Source organism: Manihot esculenta, chromosome 16 (assembly GCF_001659605.2).
Source record: "Manihot esculenta cultivar AM560-2 chromosome 16, M.esculenta_v8, whole genome shotgun sequence".
In the NCBI taxonomy this organism is placed as follows: domain Eukaryota; kingdom Viridiplantae; phylum Streptophyta; class Magnoliopsida; order Malpighiales; family Euphorbiaceae; genus Manihot; species Manihot esculenta.
In genome coordinates this window covers 32,147,580-32,165,376 of record NC_035176.2, presented here as the reverse complement: position 1 = coordinate 32,165,376, position 17,797 = coordinate 32,147,580, and the positions used below count along the sequence as shown (strand labels likewise).

The 17,797-nt window shown below is 29.3% G+C and overlaps 2 protein-coding genes across 2 annotated transcripts; both read right to left on the bottom strand.

The window, feature by feature from the left end:
• Window positions 1–490: 490 nt before the first annotated feature.
• On the bottom strand, window positions 491–3,207 carry LOC110603042 (aldehyde dehydrogenase family 2 member C4). Its single transcript, XM_021740696.2, has 8 exons — window positions 2,968–3,207; window positions 2,534–2,676; window positions 2,054–2,437; window positions 1,868–1,957; window positions 1,625–1,798; window positions 1,402–1,539; window positions 1,020–1,157; window positions 491–924 (listed from the first exon to the last, which is right to left on the bottom strand). The coding sequence occupies exons 1-8, from the start codon at window positions 3,104–3,106 to the stop codon at window positions 589–591; spliced, it is 1,542 nt and encodes a 513-aa protein (XP_021596388.1). The 5' UTR covers window positions 3,107–3,207; the 3' UTR covers window positions 491–588.
• Window positions 3,208–5,250: 2,043 nt separating this feature from the next.
• LOC110604189 (aldehyde dehydrogenase family 2 member C4) lies at window positions 5,251–9,200 on the bottom strand. The gene is made up of 9 exons (XM_021742324.2): window positions 8,961–9,200; window positions 8,235–8,377; window positions 6,813–7,196; window positions 6,639–6,728; window positions 6,381–6,554; window positions 6,146–6,283; window positions 5,924–6,061; window positions 5,746–5,807; window positions 5,251–5,652 (listed from the first exon to the last, which is right to left on the bottom strand). Exons 1-9 carry the CDS (start codon window positions 9,064–9,066, stop codon window positions 5,379–5,381), a joined length of 1,509 nt encoding a protein of 502 aa, XP_021598016.1. The 5' UTR covers window positions 9,067–9,200; the 3' UTR covers window positions 5,251–5,378.
• Between the last annotated feature and the right edge of the window lie 8,597 nt (window positions 9,201–17,797).

The window sequence follows — 17,797 nt, the reverse complement described above, 5'->3', positions numbered from 1 at the left end:
AGTTACTACTAATATTTAAAATAATAAAAATTAAATAATATATATAGCTAAAATCATATGAATAAATAATATAAATATTAAGAAAGATAATAATTAAAAAATATTAAATAATTTAATTATACAAAACGTCTTGATGTTTTACTTTAAGACAGGCGATACAGAAGGCTCGGCTGGAGAAGAAAATGAGCCAATCGGAGCTTGCTAAGTTGATAAACGAGCAACCTAAGGTGGTACAGGAGTATGAAAATGGCAAGGCGGTTCCTAACCAGGCAGTTCTGGCGAAGATGGAGAAAGTGCTGGGCGTGAAGCTCAGGGGGAAGATCGGAAAGTAACCCTTTTTCTACCAGCTTGTATTTGGGAGTGCTTCATGATCTGAATATATCTGTTGGCTCTGTTGTTTATTCCATTTGATCTTATTCTTAAACGAAATGATCATTCCAAAGAAAGAACAGAAACTTGGACTTGATTTTATCTAGATTTTCATATGATATATGAGAAGAAAATTTTATTTGGTGCAATGTAGAAACACAATGCATATCATAATCAGGGAGGAGGTGTTCCTTCATTGTGGAGCCAGAGGCTTGTTGGTCATAGCCATGGAGAATTGTAAATGGGAGTTACAACAGATTTAACTTGGAGATACTTGTGGAGGGCTTCCATTCCATAACCTCTTCCAAATCCACTCATCTTGTATCCTCCATAAGGGCAGTCCCTGTCAAAGGCAAAATAACAGTTGATCCAAATGATGCCTGCGCGGATTGATCTTGATATAGTATTGGCCACATTCAAGTCCTTGGTCACAATGCCTGCTGCTAAACCATATCTTGTGTTGTTAGCGCTCTCGATTGCCTCTTCTACTGTTTTGAACTTCATTAGCGACATTACAGGTCCAAAAATCTCATCCTTTGCTATTAACATGTCCTCCTGAACAAGTTCAGAAAATCAAATTGAAAAGATCAGTTATGAAGCAAATTAAGCTTAATATTCCCGAGTGTTTGTCTTGAAAGTTGAAACTGTACCTTAACATCTGTGAAAATTGTTGGTTCTATAAAATATCCTTTCTCGAACAAAGGCTTGCCTCCTGTTAATAATGTTGCTCCTTCTCTTTTGCCATGCTCAATGTAAGAAAGAATTTTTTCGTGCTGCTGTTTATCCACCTGCCATCAGCAAAATAATGCACTCATCAATCAACAGTTAACAAGAAATCGTTTACTCAGAAGTCAGAACAACAAAAGTAGGAGCACTACCAACTTTTTTTTGTGAAAACAGTTAGCCAGGAATTTACAACATTTGAAAAGATAGAAGAATTTTTCTTTACTAGTTTAGTTCGGTCAGTTAGCTCTCAGTCAATTTCAGTTCTCCTGCCAGATTCAGTTGCTTGATTAACTACACAGTTTTTACCTGTGGTCCTTGTCGAACATTAGGATCAAAAGGATCTCCAACAACCCAAGCTTTTGCCTTCTCGACCAATTTCTGAACTAATTCATCATAAATTCCTTCCTGAACATAAACACGTGAACTTGCAGCACAAATTTCGCCCTGAAGAAATTAAGAACATATCATTAGCTATATGGAAAGAATGTTTGGTAACATGAAAGGGAGAGGGAAAAAAAAATCAGTTTACCTTGTTATACAGTATACCAAGTAGAGCGAGATCAGCAGCTGTATTTATATCAGCATCATCAAAGATTAGGAGCGGGGACTTGCCTCCTAGTTCAAGTGAAACCTGTTTCAAATTGCTTGTCGCTGCAGCCTTCATCACTGAACGCCCCACTTCAGTAGACCCTGTAAAACTTACCTGCAGCCAAAAAACCACATTTAGACGTCAACTTGCAAGTGAACTACTCTTATTTCAAATGAGCCTTACCTTGTCAATGTCCATGTGAGACGCAATGGCGGCACCAGCTGTTGGTCCATACCCAGTCACAACATTGATCACTCCATCAGGAATACCAGCCTAGTAAATTAGGATTTAAATAAACAAGGGAAGAACAAGGGCATCAAAGAATTTAACAATTGAGCTTTGAAGGAAGTTTGAGAAAGGCAAGCTTACTAGCTTAGCAAGATGAGCATAAAATAGAGCTGAAAGAGGGGTTTGCTCAGCTGGCTTGACAACCATGGTGCATCCTGCAGCTAAGGCTGGGCTAACCTTGGAAAAGAACAAAGAGCTAGGGAAGTTCCAGGGAATTATGTGTCCTACAACACCAATGGGTTCACGCAGAGTATATCCCTGTAACTCTCGAGACATTTTTAGCACTTCTCCATGAATTTTATCTGCTGCACCTGCATAGTAACGAAGGTGATTTGCAGCTGAAGGAATGTCTACTGCTTTGCCCCAACCATATAATTTTCCAGCATCAATAGTATCCAGTGCAGCTAATTCTTCTATATTTTGATCAATCAAATCCGCATATTTCATCATAATCCTGGCCCTTGCCTGTCGCCATTCAAGAACAAGCAAATTTGATCAAAGAAATTTATTTTAAAAAATTAAAAACAAATGAAAATGCGTAGAGAAAGGCAAAGCACATACAGCACCGGACATTCGAGGCCACGGGCCATGATCAAACGCCTCACGGGCAGCTTTCACAGCTAGATCAACATCCTCCTTATCTCCTTCAGCAATTCTGGCTATCACATCTCCAGTTCTCGGGTCTATGGTCTCAAATGTTTTCCCTGTTCATATTGTTTGGATAGCCAAGAGGGGTTTAGCAGAAAGTTTACTGATTGACTTCTGCTTGAAGTTGAAAATGAAGAACTATTTTCTTACTATTGAGGAAAATAAATCTCCAATCCATCAAATGGGATCTTAAACTACTCAACTAAATCCAAATCTAATAAGCAAATCCTAGCTTTTGAACATGAAAACTTAATCAAAGTGATACAGTAAATCTGAAGTTTGAAGAAAAGAAAAAAGAGCAGCAGGAAACTCATGTTCTTGAGAATAAAAGAAAGGGTGAAAAGCACCTGAGACAGAATCTAAAAATTCGCCATTGATGAAGAGTTTGGTGAACTTTATAGTTGGAATGTTGATATGAAAGTGAGAGCTTCCGTTGGTAAGGCCTGCCATCTCTCTATCCTTTATCTTTGAATGTTGATTTATCATCGCAAGTACCTATTACTTTTTATAGGCACAGAAGTTGGCTCTTCAATACACGCAGCATAAGCTTGCCTCACAATGTGGAGCTCAATTCGGAGAGAAAAAAAATTAAATACAATACAAGGATTGGTTTCAAAGTATAAATTGAAAGTTAAGTATTTATAAAAAATTTAAATCAAATTAAATTAGTTCAATTTGGTTGGATTGGTTGGAACTCTTTGGTGGACTTTATACTTTTTATGACTTGTTTTAATTTTATAAAATTGAATTGAAATATTTTGACATTGGTCATCTCCTTAAATTATTAAAATAATATAATATTATTAATTAATTAATTAATTTTAATTTCATGGAATTTTTTAAATTATAATAAAAAATTGAAATAAAATTATTATATTTTTTTAAAATTAAAATCAAATCAAATTAAAAAAAATAAAATATCAAACTAAAATTTTAAATTAGTTTAATTTTATTGATTATTTTTATTTGAACCGAACTTATTACTTCTAGTTAAAACATGTGTCGGTGGTTACAAAACAAAATCGAGATTTCAACCTAATAAGTAAATATATCTAGTAATTACTTTGGTTTGATCCAGTAATTAGACATATTATTCACATGAGACCTCATATTCGAATACGTATATAGGAGTATGTAATATTCGATTCAAATTGAAATAATCAATCGAATTAAATTAATTTAAAAATTCAATTTAATTTTATATTTTTTTATTTAATTTTAATTTTTAAAAATTTAATTATTTCAATTTAATTCAATTTTATTAGAAAAATCAAAAAAATCAAATCAATCAGCTACTAATATTATATCATTTTGATAATATAAAAATATTAGACCAAAACAAAACTAAAATATTTTAATTAAATCATGAAATATTTATATAAAAAGTAAAAAATCTATTAAAATGTTCAACAAATTTAACTAAATCAATTGAAATTAATTCTTAATTTGATTTAATTTTTATAAATTTTTAATTTTTAATTTTTAATTTGTTTAAATTTAAATTAATTTAAAACTGAATCAATTAAATACTTATTAAATCCATACACCACTCATTCTTATTAAAATAATACATATCTACCATCAAATGAAGCAAATAATTAAAATTAACAAAAAGAAAAGTGATTTCTCTAACTGCTGCAGTATTATTCATTAAATATAATATTTATTATTATTATATTTAAAGTTCGTAAAATATGTAATATTAGGTAAAAAGTATATTAATGATAAATAATTTATTTAGTAAAATTTTAAAACAGGTCATCACTGAAGTATTGGAATGAGACAGTGACAAGCAGAATAGATTGCAAATTATTTTATAATAACCATTAATTTTTCTATTTCTTTATTCTAACTTACCTATGTTGCGAAATATATGTCAAATTAATTTTAAAAAAAATTAGATGTTAAATTTAACATAAAAATTTTGCTTATATTTATTAATTTTATTTATAAGTGTACATAAAAATAGAATGAATTGTATATTATAAACTATGTAATGAGAAATAATTTTTTTATGATAATAAAAACTCTCATTATATTACTTATTAGAATAATTTAAATTTGAGTCTTTCTTTTTCTCACTATAATGTGTATACTCTTGTATGGATTTTAAATACAATCCGCTATGATATAAAAAAAAAATGAATCGGATATAACAAACTATAATAAAACTGATAATTAAAATAAATGTGAAATGTGTTTAAAAAAAATGTCTGCAAGGTTGTCACCTCACTGACTGGCTTTATTTTGTCTCTTCTTATGACTTTGCATTTGTTGATGGGATGTGTGTACGACAGTGATTGGTTGTGCCAAGATACAATGGGATAAGCATTATCTCTTTTCTAATCTACCCATTGATAATTAAATAAGACAGTAAGCGACCAATCAGTTTTTTTATCAGAAAAAAAATATGGGGGGGGGGGGGCCGCTATCAATCACTTTCAGAGCCGATGGCTTTTTAGCATACCACATGATTGATTCTCACAAATTGTTGCACTGCTCCCGCTGGGTAGAGACTAAAATATCCATTAATTCAAGTTGAGATCCATGGACAAATGTTGTTAATCTCTTAAGGGACAAAAATATCATATTCCATCTCAAACTTATCAACCACATGAAATCGCTGACTATTGTTCAAACAGGAAAGCCATGGCCTTTTATTAAAATCCTCAAATACAAGACTATATTGTTCGTAATTTCATTCCAAATCACCAAGGGTTATTAGACCAGTAATTCTCCAAAACGACACCGTCTTCGTTCATAGCCAAGGAGAATTGTAAATAGGGGTTACAACAGATTTGACTTGAAGAAACTTATGAAGAGCCTCTATTCCAAAATCTCTTCCAAATCCACTCATCTTATATCCTCCATAAGGACAATCGTTATCAAATGCAAAGTAACAATTGATCCAAATAATTCCAGCTCGGATTGATCTTGAAACTGTGTTAGCCACATCCAAGTTCTTTGTTACAATCCCAGCTGCCAACCCATACCTTGTATTGTTTGCACATTTAATTGCCTCATCGATAGTCCTGCAATCACACAGCAGAAACAGAAATTGTCTTAAAATAATAGGAACATAGGCTTGATCGAACGTAATGAAATGAAGGATGTCGATTCCATACTTGAACTTCATTAGTGACATTACAGGTCCAAAGATTTCATCCTTTGCTATGAGCATATCCTCCTGAACAAGTTGTCAGGAACAACAATTGACTAAGACGAAGTCTTCAACTAGTTTTGTTATAATTGAGATTCCAAGTTGTAAGGAGCAGCTGAATTGAACTGTTGGAAAAGTGTTACCTTAACATCACTGAAAATGGTGGGCTGGAGGAAATATCCTTTGTTTCTTGATGGCTTACCACCTGTTAACAATGTGGCTCCTTCTCTTTTCCCATGCTCAATGTAAGACAGAATTTTTTCAAATTGCTGCTTATCAACCTGAAAATAGGATTAAATACCAATTTTATTTGATGGGTTGATAAAATTATATTAGAAAAATAATGAACTAATAATGATAATTACCTGTGGACCTAGCTGAGTTTTGGAATCAAAAGGATCTCCAATTACACAATTCTTTGCCTTTTCTATCAACTTCTTTACAAGTTCATCATAAATCCCTTCTTGAACAAAAACCCGTGAACTTGCAACACAAATTTCTCCCTGAAAATGTGAACAAAAGAAAAAGTTAATCGTCTCTTCGCATAAACAAAACTCACTTGAAATGTAAATACGAGGACAGGAAAAGAAATTAATTTGCCTTATTATACAGGACGCCGAGGAGGGCAAGCTCAGCAGCTTTATCTACATCAGCATCGTCAAAAATCAGAAGAGGTGATTTGCCTCCTAATTCAAGTGAAACCTGTTTCAAATTGCTTTCTGCTGCAGCCTTCATTACCTTATGTCCAACTTCTGTAGACCCAGTAAAGCTGACCTGAAATACCAAGAAAATGAAGTTAAATAGGATTTTCAGTGCTCTAATTACCCTTTTCTATCCAAATGAATATGCACATATTACCTTATCAACGTCCATATGACAGGAAAGGGCAGCCCCAGCTGTTGGTCCAAAACCAGTCACAACATTGATCACTCCATCAGGAATCCCAGCCTGATTAACACAAAAGAGCCAAAAGTTCAAAGAAAAAGAAAAGACCAAGCTAGGACTGCAAAGAGTTTCAGTGTCCAGGCTTACCAGCTTGGAGAGATGAGCATAATAGAGAGCAGAAAGAGGTGTTTGCTCTGCTGGCTTGACAATCATTGTACAGCCAGCGGCTAAGGCAGGGGCGACTTTCATGAAAAAAATGGTGCTAGGGAAGTTCCAGGGGATGATATGACCCACAACACCAATGGGTTCAAGCAGGGTATACCCTTGGAGCTCCCTTGACATTTTCAACACTTCTCCATGGATTTTGTCTGCTGCACCTGCATAATACCGAAGGAGGCTTGCCACGTGAGGAATGTCCAGAGCTTTGCCTGCACTGAACAACTTTCCAGCATCAACAGTATCCAGTGCTGCTAATTCCTCTACGTTTTCTTCAATTAGATCTGCAAATTTATGCATAATCCTTGCTCTCGCCTGATCATCACCATTCAAGAAATGACAAATTAAATATACTGCGTGGATCTTGAATCTATTATCTCAACATGGTTGATCAAGTATGGCTAAAGATTATTGTGTTCCGGTGTTCGAAAAAAATTTAAAAAAATTAAAATACATTAATCACAGGTTTCCCCAATATAAATAAATTATTTGCTGTGAAAAAAAAAATCTAATTGACATTTAAAAAAGAAAACGGTGTAAAAGTTACTATTTGAATAGCAGATGACTAAACTTATTGATACGATTGCGTGTGGTGGGCGAAGATTTTGTTTCAATGCATGTATCATCTCAATATCACCAAATTTTAAAACTAAAAAAAAAAAAAAAAAAAAAAAAAAAAAAACTTTAGGCTTTTTACAAAAAAAAATTTTCACAAAAATATTTTCTATATTTTCTAATATTTAAAACACTTAAAAAATTAATGAAAAAAGTACTTTAAAATTCAAAGAAAAAATTAAGTCATGTTTAATGAAAGAGGCTTTCTTTTTTTTTTTTTAATTAAAAAAAGTCATTCTCAACTTTTAATAATCTTATTAATAACATATAAATTTATTAATATATTTGATTTTTTAAAATTAAAACTGTAAAAAGATAAAAAGTTATTTTACTAGTAAATATTTTTACAGAAAATATTTGACATAAAATATTTTTTATGAAAAGTAGTTTAAGTATAAATTATTTTTCATAAATAAATAGAGGCATAAATTTATTCTATAATTTTTTTTTTTATTATTTTTTTATATTCCAGCTTATTATTTATTTTTTTTAAAAAGGTACATTGTTCAATTTATAATTTTAAAATTAATAAGAAAATATATATTTTAACTTAAGGTGCGGCCTAAAATTGAATTTACACAGTAATATGAATAGTAAATCATCATCAATGATGTTGACCCTCGTAATTAATATCAAACTTTGTGTATATATACTTTCTTTCATAAATTCTATCTCGATTTCTACACATAATGAAGAAGAAGATGATGACGATGAAGATGATGGTGAAAGAAAACTTACAACACCAGGCAAGCGGGGCCATGGGCCATGGTCAAATGCATGACGAGCAGCCTTTACAGCCACATCTATGTCTTCCTTATCTCCCTCTGCAATTCTTGCTATCACCTCTCCATTTCTTGGGTCTATCGTCTCAAACGTTTTTCCTATTCATTTTCGCAATCACAAGTCAATGACAACTGACAATGAGAGCCTTTACACCCAAATCTCTGTCAATTAAGCGATTCAAGCCATCCCATTTGACTAGTTCTCATTCACATTTTAAAATTAAATACTCTGTTTTCAACAATAAGTCACTTTCAAAAAAAAAATAAAAAAAGAAATCGCTAATGCAACCTTGATTAAAGATTAATGTATGACCTAGATCTAGATTGTTATTGCTTAACTCCACTGTAAATCAGCTGTTATTGCTTAACTCCACTGTAAATCAGCTCCCATTCCAAAATGAAATAGTCTATTTGAACACAAGGAATCACAAGCAGAGGGTGAGTTTCAGGTGTATTTTTATAGTTTTGTAGAAGAAGGGAAAATGAAGATTTCAAAAGCAGTGAACAGAGTATTCAAGAAGAAGAAAGGCAACACGAACTGAAACAAAGAAAGAAATCTATGCCTTACACAGAGTCGTGCGATGAATATAATTTGCAGTGAAATATGTTATAAACGAAGAAGAAACAGACGTATATGCAAGAATGAGAGAGAGAGAGAGAGAGAGAGAGAGAGGAACAGAACCTGAGACTGAATCAACAAATTCTCCATTAATGAACAGCTTTGTAAACTTAATGGTAGGAGTCTTGAAGATAGACTCATCAGAGCTTCCATTGCCTTGACTTGCCATCGATATTAATTCAGCCGGTTGCGATTTCTTCTTCTTCGTCGTCTTCTTCCTTCATTTTTATCATCGACCAAAGCAAGTATTTATAGACAAGCGGCGTCAGGAGGATCCAACAAATTTCTGCCTCAGTTATCCTATTTCTTTTAGAAATAGAACTTTTTTATTTGGATTTAGAGGGTCTATGATAATTTAAATTTATATTTAATATTTAAATCTTAAATATTCAAATCAAATCTTTATAATTTGACATAAATGTAAATTATTATAAATGTTTGAATTATTTTATAAAATAACTCTTAAATTTAATATAAAATTTTAGATTTTTCTTTTCAAAGTATTTTCTATTCATTGTTGTATAATTGATTTATTTATTTTAATAATATGTATTTTTCTTTTTATATATAAATAAATATTATCTCGATTATTTTAAATTGATTTATTAAAAATAAAATATTTTTAAAAAATATTTATTTTATTGGTAAAAATCACCGTCAACTAAAATAAATGTGAAATTATTCTTCCCAAATGCTTTTAAATTTATTAGTGTGCATATTCAATATAAAAAAATTTACAATTTAATCTCTAATTGTTATTATTATTATTAACAAGTCGGTCTCTATATTTTCAAAAATATATTAAAACTTCTTTATCTTTTTTCTCTGTCAATAAAATAATCTTTCTATCTATTTCTTCCGTTAAAAATATATGAAAAGACTAAATTACTCTTTTTCTTTTCCTCATCCTCTTTCTTTTTCTTTTTTATTGATTTTTTCTTTTCTTTTTAAGAAAGAGCAGAGGAGAAGGAGAGACTATTTCATTAATGGAAAAAAATAATAAGAACGTTTTAATAAATATGAGTAAAGATAAAGATATTTTAATAGATTTTTGAAAATGTAGGAACTGACTTGTTAATAATAACAATATTCAAGTACTAAATAAAAAATTTTATTTGAGAGCAAAATTAAATTTTAAAAAATTTTTCTCTCATCCTTTTATCTATTTTTAACGAAAAAAAATGATAGAAGAATTATTTTATTGACGAAAAGAAAAGTTAAATACGCTTTAATAAATTTTTAAAAATGTAAGGACTAACTTGTTAATAATGACAATATCTAAATACTAAAATATAAATCTCTCGTAAATATTAAAAATTATGAATAATTTAATTAATTTTATTTCTCTTAGAAATTGAAAACGTGTAAAAAGGAAATTTACAAACTAAAAGATAAGAGGAATAAGAAATAATGTATATATATTATTTTTCTTTTTTATGCCACTTAAATTTATTTTTTTTATACTTAGGTTTATTGTTTCCAAAATTTTTTCAATTGTCAAACATTGAGCTTAGCTTCGATCTCTTTTGAAAAATAAATTTTAAAAAGAAGAAGAAGACGAAAATGAGTTTACGTTTGGGGGAAAATAATAATAATAATAATAATGAAATTGCGATGATTGGAGGTAAAAGTCCTGTTTGGGTATGACAACCTGTTACAATGGATACCGAATAAAAAATAAATTAAATAAAAATTATTATTTAATTCCTTAATTTTTAAAATTAAAAAATTAATTAATTGAGTGTAAAGATATATTATTTAGCGTCAGCAATGAGCACATTCCGTCGACTTATAAAGTGTTTTAACTTTGCAAAAGTGCAGCTTTCTTGGAACCATCGATTTAGAATTTAACACGACTTGTAACCCATTCATTTACACGGATTTGACTTCCTTTATTGAAATTTAACTTTAACCCTGTTAATATAAAATTAATAATTATATTTAATAAATTTAATAATTATATATGCTACCCTTACTAAATAATAAAATTATAATTTACATACATTCTTCAATTATAACGTCTATCAAACTATTTTATATTAATATTTATTTAATAATAAAATGGATGATGAAAATTTAAGGAGTACAACTTACAAATTATATAAGTGACTTTTCTCTGTAGTATCTGTGTAATTCGATATTCTTGTCTTTTTATTTTTCTTAAATTTAATTTCTTTTTTTTTCTTCCTCCAAAGAAGATAATCTCCATCAAAAGTCGAGATAGTCGAAAATAATGATCGTCTTATGTTGAAACTGTAGAGAACTCTGTAATTTTCGGACAATTAATACATTAAAAAATTTGGTTACTAATTATAAGCCGCATATTTTATTTTTTATGAAAACAAAAACTCTTAGTTCTCGTATAAAATTTTTTCATAATTTTTTATATTTTAATGGTTGATTCTCGGTCAATAGATAATAATTGAGAGGAAACTTTTTGTTAATGTGAACGAGTATGTGTCGGTTTTTATGGTTAGTTTTTTTTCAAATTTTATTAATTCGGTTGTTTCGAAAAGTAATGTTCAATTGAGGTTTACTGGTTATTATGGTTTCTGGAATCGCAACGACGACGTCAGTCTTAGAACTTTATTCGAGCGTTATCTCGTAAAAGTTTTCTTTCGTGATTTTGTTCTTGAAATTTTAATTATTTATATTCGAGAGATGAGAAAGAAGGAGGAGCAATTTTGTCAAAATTATCTTATGCAGAAGTTTAAATAAGCACTTGAGGAAAGTAAACTTGTTCAAATATCCACTGTTGGCTCTTTCTTCACATGGGAAAAGGGCATAGAGTCGAATAATATGGTTAGAGAGAAACTTGATAGAGTTCTTGCTATTGAAAACTGAGATAGTAAATTCACTAATACTGTCTATTCGATTGTTCATGTTCCTAGATTGGATCACAAACCGTTAATGATTAATACAGCTCTTAAGAATAGTAGAAAAGATAGAAAGAGATTTCGATTTGATAATACATGGTTATATGATGAAGGTTTGACTAAGGTTATTAAAGGAATTTGAGTTAATTCTATTAGGCATAATCGTCTCTCTATTTTGACTGATCTTCCTCTTTGATGAAATTTTATTAATAAAATCGGTAGTTTTGCTTTAAAAAAATGATGAAGATTTAATATTTTAAATAATATAAAAATTAATAGAAATAGTAAATAAAATTTTAAATTATAAAAATTAAATTGTTATATAAAATCATATTTTTATTATTAAATATTATATTATATTATATTATATTATATTAAAATTTATTTACCTCTTGAATAAAATTATATAATTTTAATTGATAAAAAATAAAATTAACTTATTTGATATTTAAATATAAATATAAAAATTTAATTAGATTTATATACCAAGTCACGGTCCAAATTCCTTGAGGCTCCGCATTTCTTTATTTGTGAAGGATGTTGAGCTATCAAATCCCTACATTTATTAAACCATCAAATCCCTTAATTTGTCAAATTTAATATCATGAGTTTTTTTCTTTCTTTCCTTTTTAAATCATAACGAGTGAAATTTAAGAAGGGGGAACTAATTTTTCTTATTGTTTAATAAAAAAACTCTCCAAATTAATTAAAATGAACATTGCTAAGTTAAGCTATCGTTTATAGTGTAGATTCACTTCATGGTTAGGCTGATTAAATCAACAATGCAAAGCCTCTTCTATTTTCATTCTCTCACTCTTCTATAAAAATATCTTCACATAAAAGAGTATAGAAAGCTCCATGAGTGATCTGATTGTCCTGTCCACCAGCAAGGTAGATCTGAAACTTTCTAAGTTTTGGCCGCTAGTGAGAGACGATCTCAATCTCTTTGAAAATAAGAGTAGCCCTTACTTCGCATACTTATTTTCAGCTTGTCGGAATTTAGTGTTATATATATAAAAACCAAAAGATAAAAATTAGGTAAGGTCTCAAATTCAAATTTAACTATCTATTTCACTCTAACAGTATCTCTTGAAAAATAAGAGAAAAGATTCAGTCTCATGAATTAAGAGCTTGATTTTGTAAAAATTAATTAATAAAAAAAATATAATTAAACTTTATTTTTGAATTTAGTGTACACTCAAAACTTAATAAATGAGAAATTTTATAATATATTTATAATTCTTATATTATCATTTCTAATTAAAACGAATCCAGTATATATTCACCTCGACACGCAACACACAACCATTAATAATTTTTCCTAGTACACAACACCCCTCACACTCTATGCAACACACGTTAGTATTTCTCTCATAACTCTAATTTTCTTACCTGCACGCCATAACCACTTTGCTATTATAGTACTAAGAAATTTTCACAGGCATGTGGACATGTTGACGTCCATCTAAGAGTATAATTAACCAGATTTATTATGGTTTTGATTTAATATTTTATTTATTTATTAGCTGAATGCATACATAATTAATAATTTGAGATATATATAAAAATTTCTCAATGTGGAGCAAGAGGGTCGGTGTTGATTTTTTAATATGAATAATACAGCAAATATTACTGATATCATTTATATGAATACATATTTTTATACATAAAAATTTAATTAAATAAAATATTGTTTTTAATAATAAAATATTTTGGAGCTAATTTTATTTTTTTTTCTCAATGAGATATATTGCGAAACTGTTCTTTATATATTTTCTATTATTTTAAGGGTTTATAGATCTATTTTTACAGTGCAATTAAATACTTGAGGTCTATCAGGCGAAAATAAATCGAAGTTTAATGTATTTTATTCACTAGATGCCAAGCACATAAAGAACAAAAAGAAGGGGCCAACAATTATTATTTTTAAAAAAAAAAAAAAATTGATTAATGCTGATATGTATAAATTAAATTGTCGTTTGTATATTATTTGGTTGGGCTGGATTATTATTATTATTATTATAATTATTATATTATTATTAATTTTAAAATCACATCTCTCCATGTCAAAATTAACATTCTTCAAGCTCTAGCCACGTGAAAACGACAAAATACGAAGAAGTGAGAAGACAAAACGACAATAATAGAAAGGCTGTTTTGATGGAGGATTTTATTGGCAAATGGAAAGGTATACTTGTGGTTGTAGTTTAAGCCATGAAGGATAGGGCCATGCCCTACGTCATTCTATATATCTTTAAAAGGATATAGTAATTTGGATTTAATTTATTATAAATTGAGATATTTATAAAATACAAATAAGTAGATTTTTTTTATGAAAAATATAAATAAAATTCAATTAATTTTTTTTTAATTTTTTAGATTTATAGTTAATGGAGAAAGAAAAAAAGGAGAAGGGAGAAATGTTGAAAAATCCCATAAAAATAATATAATAATTTGATTGGTTAAATTAATTCATGAATTTAGTATTTATAATTCAAAATTAAAAGTGATCACTTTTAAATTATTCTTTTTCCAACTGTGATATAAGTTAAATTTGTTTGCACGTTTTTTATATACTAATTTAAAGCTGTCTCAAATTCCATTTGAAATTCTCCTATATTTATGGTCGCTTATGTTGTCAGGATATTATGAAAAAAATCAAATTTTAATATTTTCTTCACTGCACGTAATGATCAAAAAGAAAGAGGTAATTACCAATTCTTTTTTTCTAGGTTTTTTTTCCTTTGTCTAGGAGTACCGTCTTCTTTCTTTTGCCTGTCTGTTCGGTTCCTCCTCATTGTTTACCTGGAATGTACGTAGGTTAATTCTCCTCTCAGTGAATGGGCTTGTATATAGAATTTTTGAATTTTGTCTTATTCAGTCGAAACTTATGGGGGAAGGAGGCACGATAGATGTTGGAATTTGCCTACCCAAATCGACAATGTTTTGTAGAATTGTTGTTGGATTTGGATGATTTGTGTTCTTCAATTTGTTCTTTTTTTTCTAACTTTAAATTTGAGTTCTCTTGCAAGTTTGAAGGTGATGATATTGATGGTTTGTTTGAGAGAAGAGATGCTCAATGTCTGTAAGCAGCGGACCGAACCTAAGGCCATGCCAAAAGTTCCAACCACTCCTCTGAATTTTTTTTTTTTTCCTTTGAACCACCTACATTCTAGAGGTTGTTGGATTCATGATAGTTCTGCTTGTTAAGAGTGGTGGTGCTCTTGTGTGTTTAAGTTTTCTTTTGTGTGCTTGATTTTCTTTTGATTTTCAGAGGAAGTTAAAAAGCCTTCTATTCTTAGTTTCGGGTTTTACAGCCTCTAGTCTAGAATTTTTTTTGTCTCAAAACTTCTGTAAAATAGATAAGTTTTTTAAAATTTAAGTGTTTGTTATAGCAGGATTAATATTGAAATATTTAATAAATAAAAATATTAGAATATAGATGAGTAAATATGCCTTTAATTTTTTATAATTTTAAAATTTAAATTTTTTATAGAAAAATTATTTTTTAGTCTCTTAGATATAACATAATTAATGAATTCATCCATTTATTTTTAAAATCCAACACTTTCGTTTTTAGATTTAATTTCGATAAAATTAAAAATCTCTTTGTAAAAAATACCATATGACCAAACTATCTAACACTTTAGTTCTTAAAATTTAATTTTTATAAATTTATAGATTTTTCTTTGCAAAAATACTTTTTCATTCTTAAGATATTACATAATTAATAGATTAGTCTCTCTATTTTTTGAATTCAACACTTTAATCTCTAAAGTTTAATTTCATCAAAATTCAAGAAAAAAAAAATCTCAAACTCAATCTCCATAAACAAATAAAAATTTCAATAAATTTAAGATTCGAATTCAGCAAAGATAATAAAAATCAAAATACATAAAATTTAAATTATTAAAAATAAAAAATTAAAACTCATAAAAATTGCTTTTGTTATGTTGTTCGCAATCGATTACGACTCGCCATTTGAAAAATTCATTAAAGCATTTATATTAATTTTAGCCGTTAAATATTATAAAAAAAATCTAAAACACTCTGATATAGAATGACTAATTAGTAAACTTTTTAATAATTTGTAAGATTAACTAATAAATTTTTTTTAAATTATAGAAATTAAATACTAAAATATTTAGTGATAAAATTAATAAATGAACTAAATAGTATACTTTTTAAAATGTCAATGACATTTTAATATATCTTTTAAAATTAAGGAATTAAATAGTGAATTTTTTTATATTATAACAGCTAAATAATAATTTTTTATTTTATTATTAATAAAATATCTTTAAAATTATATTTATTCTCTTTCTTTAATAAAGTGAAAATCATTAATTTAGCAAAAAATTTTAACTGATGAACTTAAATTTTGATAAAATTAAATCTTAAAAATAAAAGTGTTAAATTTTAAAAATAAAAAAACAAATCGGTTAATTACGATGAATCAGAAAGTAATTTTTTCATTTTTTATGAATGAATCTACATGTTTTAGGAAAAAAAAATATTAATATATTAATGCTGAAATATATATATATTAAATTCGTCCGTATGCTTCTTGGGCTGGATTTTTTTTTCCTTTATTAGCAAACTTCATTAACGAACTAACAGAAGTAGGATGTGGAGGAAAGCAAGATCAGCAGCTCTATCTACATCAGCATCATAAAAAAATTCGGTTGGCGTGAAACATGTTCTCAAAACTTACCAGAAATCAGAGAAAAAAAAGAGAATTTATTCAAGTGATTTATCTACATCAGCCACAAGTGTAACCTTGGAAAATGTTCAACTTTGGTGCTCCTCTCCTTGCTTGGTCTACCCTTGGCAAATGGTTAAGGGCAATTACGTGGACAATATATATAATTCATTTTTTTTTTATAAATTAAATTTCACCCATCAACTCCCCTTAAGAAAATATCTGCAAGATTCGTGAGGATCAACTCTTTTGGACATGTGAATTTGAAGCATCCATTGCAATTTGGTGATCCATTTTTGGCTAGTTAAAACAACTTTTTCTTATTCTCATTTGATAGGCTTCTTTATCAAGTTCCCTTTTTTTTTTTCCTCTTCTAAAAACTCAAACTACAAGTAAATTATTTTAAAACCTCCATAATAATAATAGTGCCTTAATCAGAATAGCATGCTCCTGCTGCATCTCGTTTAAGATACAAAAAACCTCAACTCTTCGCTATATGATTGCTTCCTGTGATGATCAAATCACTCACCTTTCCTTAGTGGATGTCTGCAAGGATCAGCAAACCGCACAGAGAAAGATCGAGAGAGATTTTCAGGTTCAAGCTGCCCAGACCCTTGATCAAAATTCTGCCGGTAACTGTGTTCGTCATAATATGGTGGTACCTGCTGCAACAGACCTGATGAAGACTCAAACAGCTTCATCTTTTCTTTCTTTAACTTCATCCACAGTACTTTCCATCTGAGCTTGTTCAATCCGGCCAGTGATTGTGAGCTTGTAGAACCAATTTCATCATGGTACTGGCCCAACCGGAAAGCTCTGCTGCGAGAATTGCACCAGTCACCTACGCCCATTGGAGGGAAACAGCTAGAAATTAAATGTAAATTCTTTTGGTTGCAGAAGCTCCCTAGCTAGCTCTAGCTGAATTTATGAGCGAGTCTAGAGAAGGTGGTTGGCTCTTAGGAAGCTGAAGATATGCTCCAAGTTCAAGCGTCCGACTTGGATGAAAACTGCAAAACTTAAAAGCGTGACAAAGACTACCCACTTTGATCTTTCTCCAGAGGATATATCCTTACTTCACATCTTTAATTGTGCAGATGACAAGGCATATATACTCAGCACTTTCTTTTCATCAATCATATTATTTTTATAAATAATCTTTTTTTCATAAGTTCTTGCTTAATAAATATCTGTGAATCTTTTCATAATCCTTTCAATGGGAATTCAACAATTATCAAGATACCCTCTAAATTTTGAAAAGAATGAAGCCCTAACTTACGATATCTTCTTCAAACAATTTGCTTCCTTCTCATACTCTTTTAATC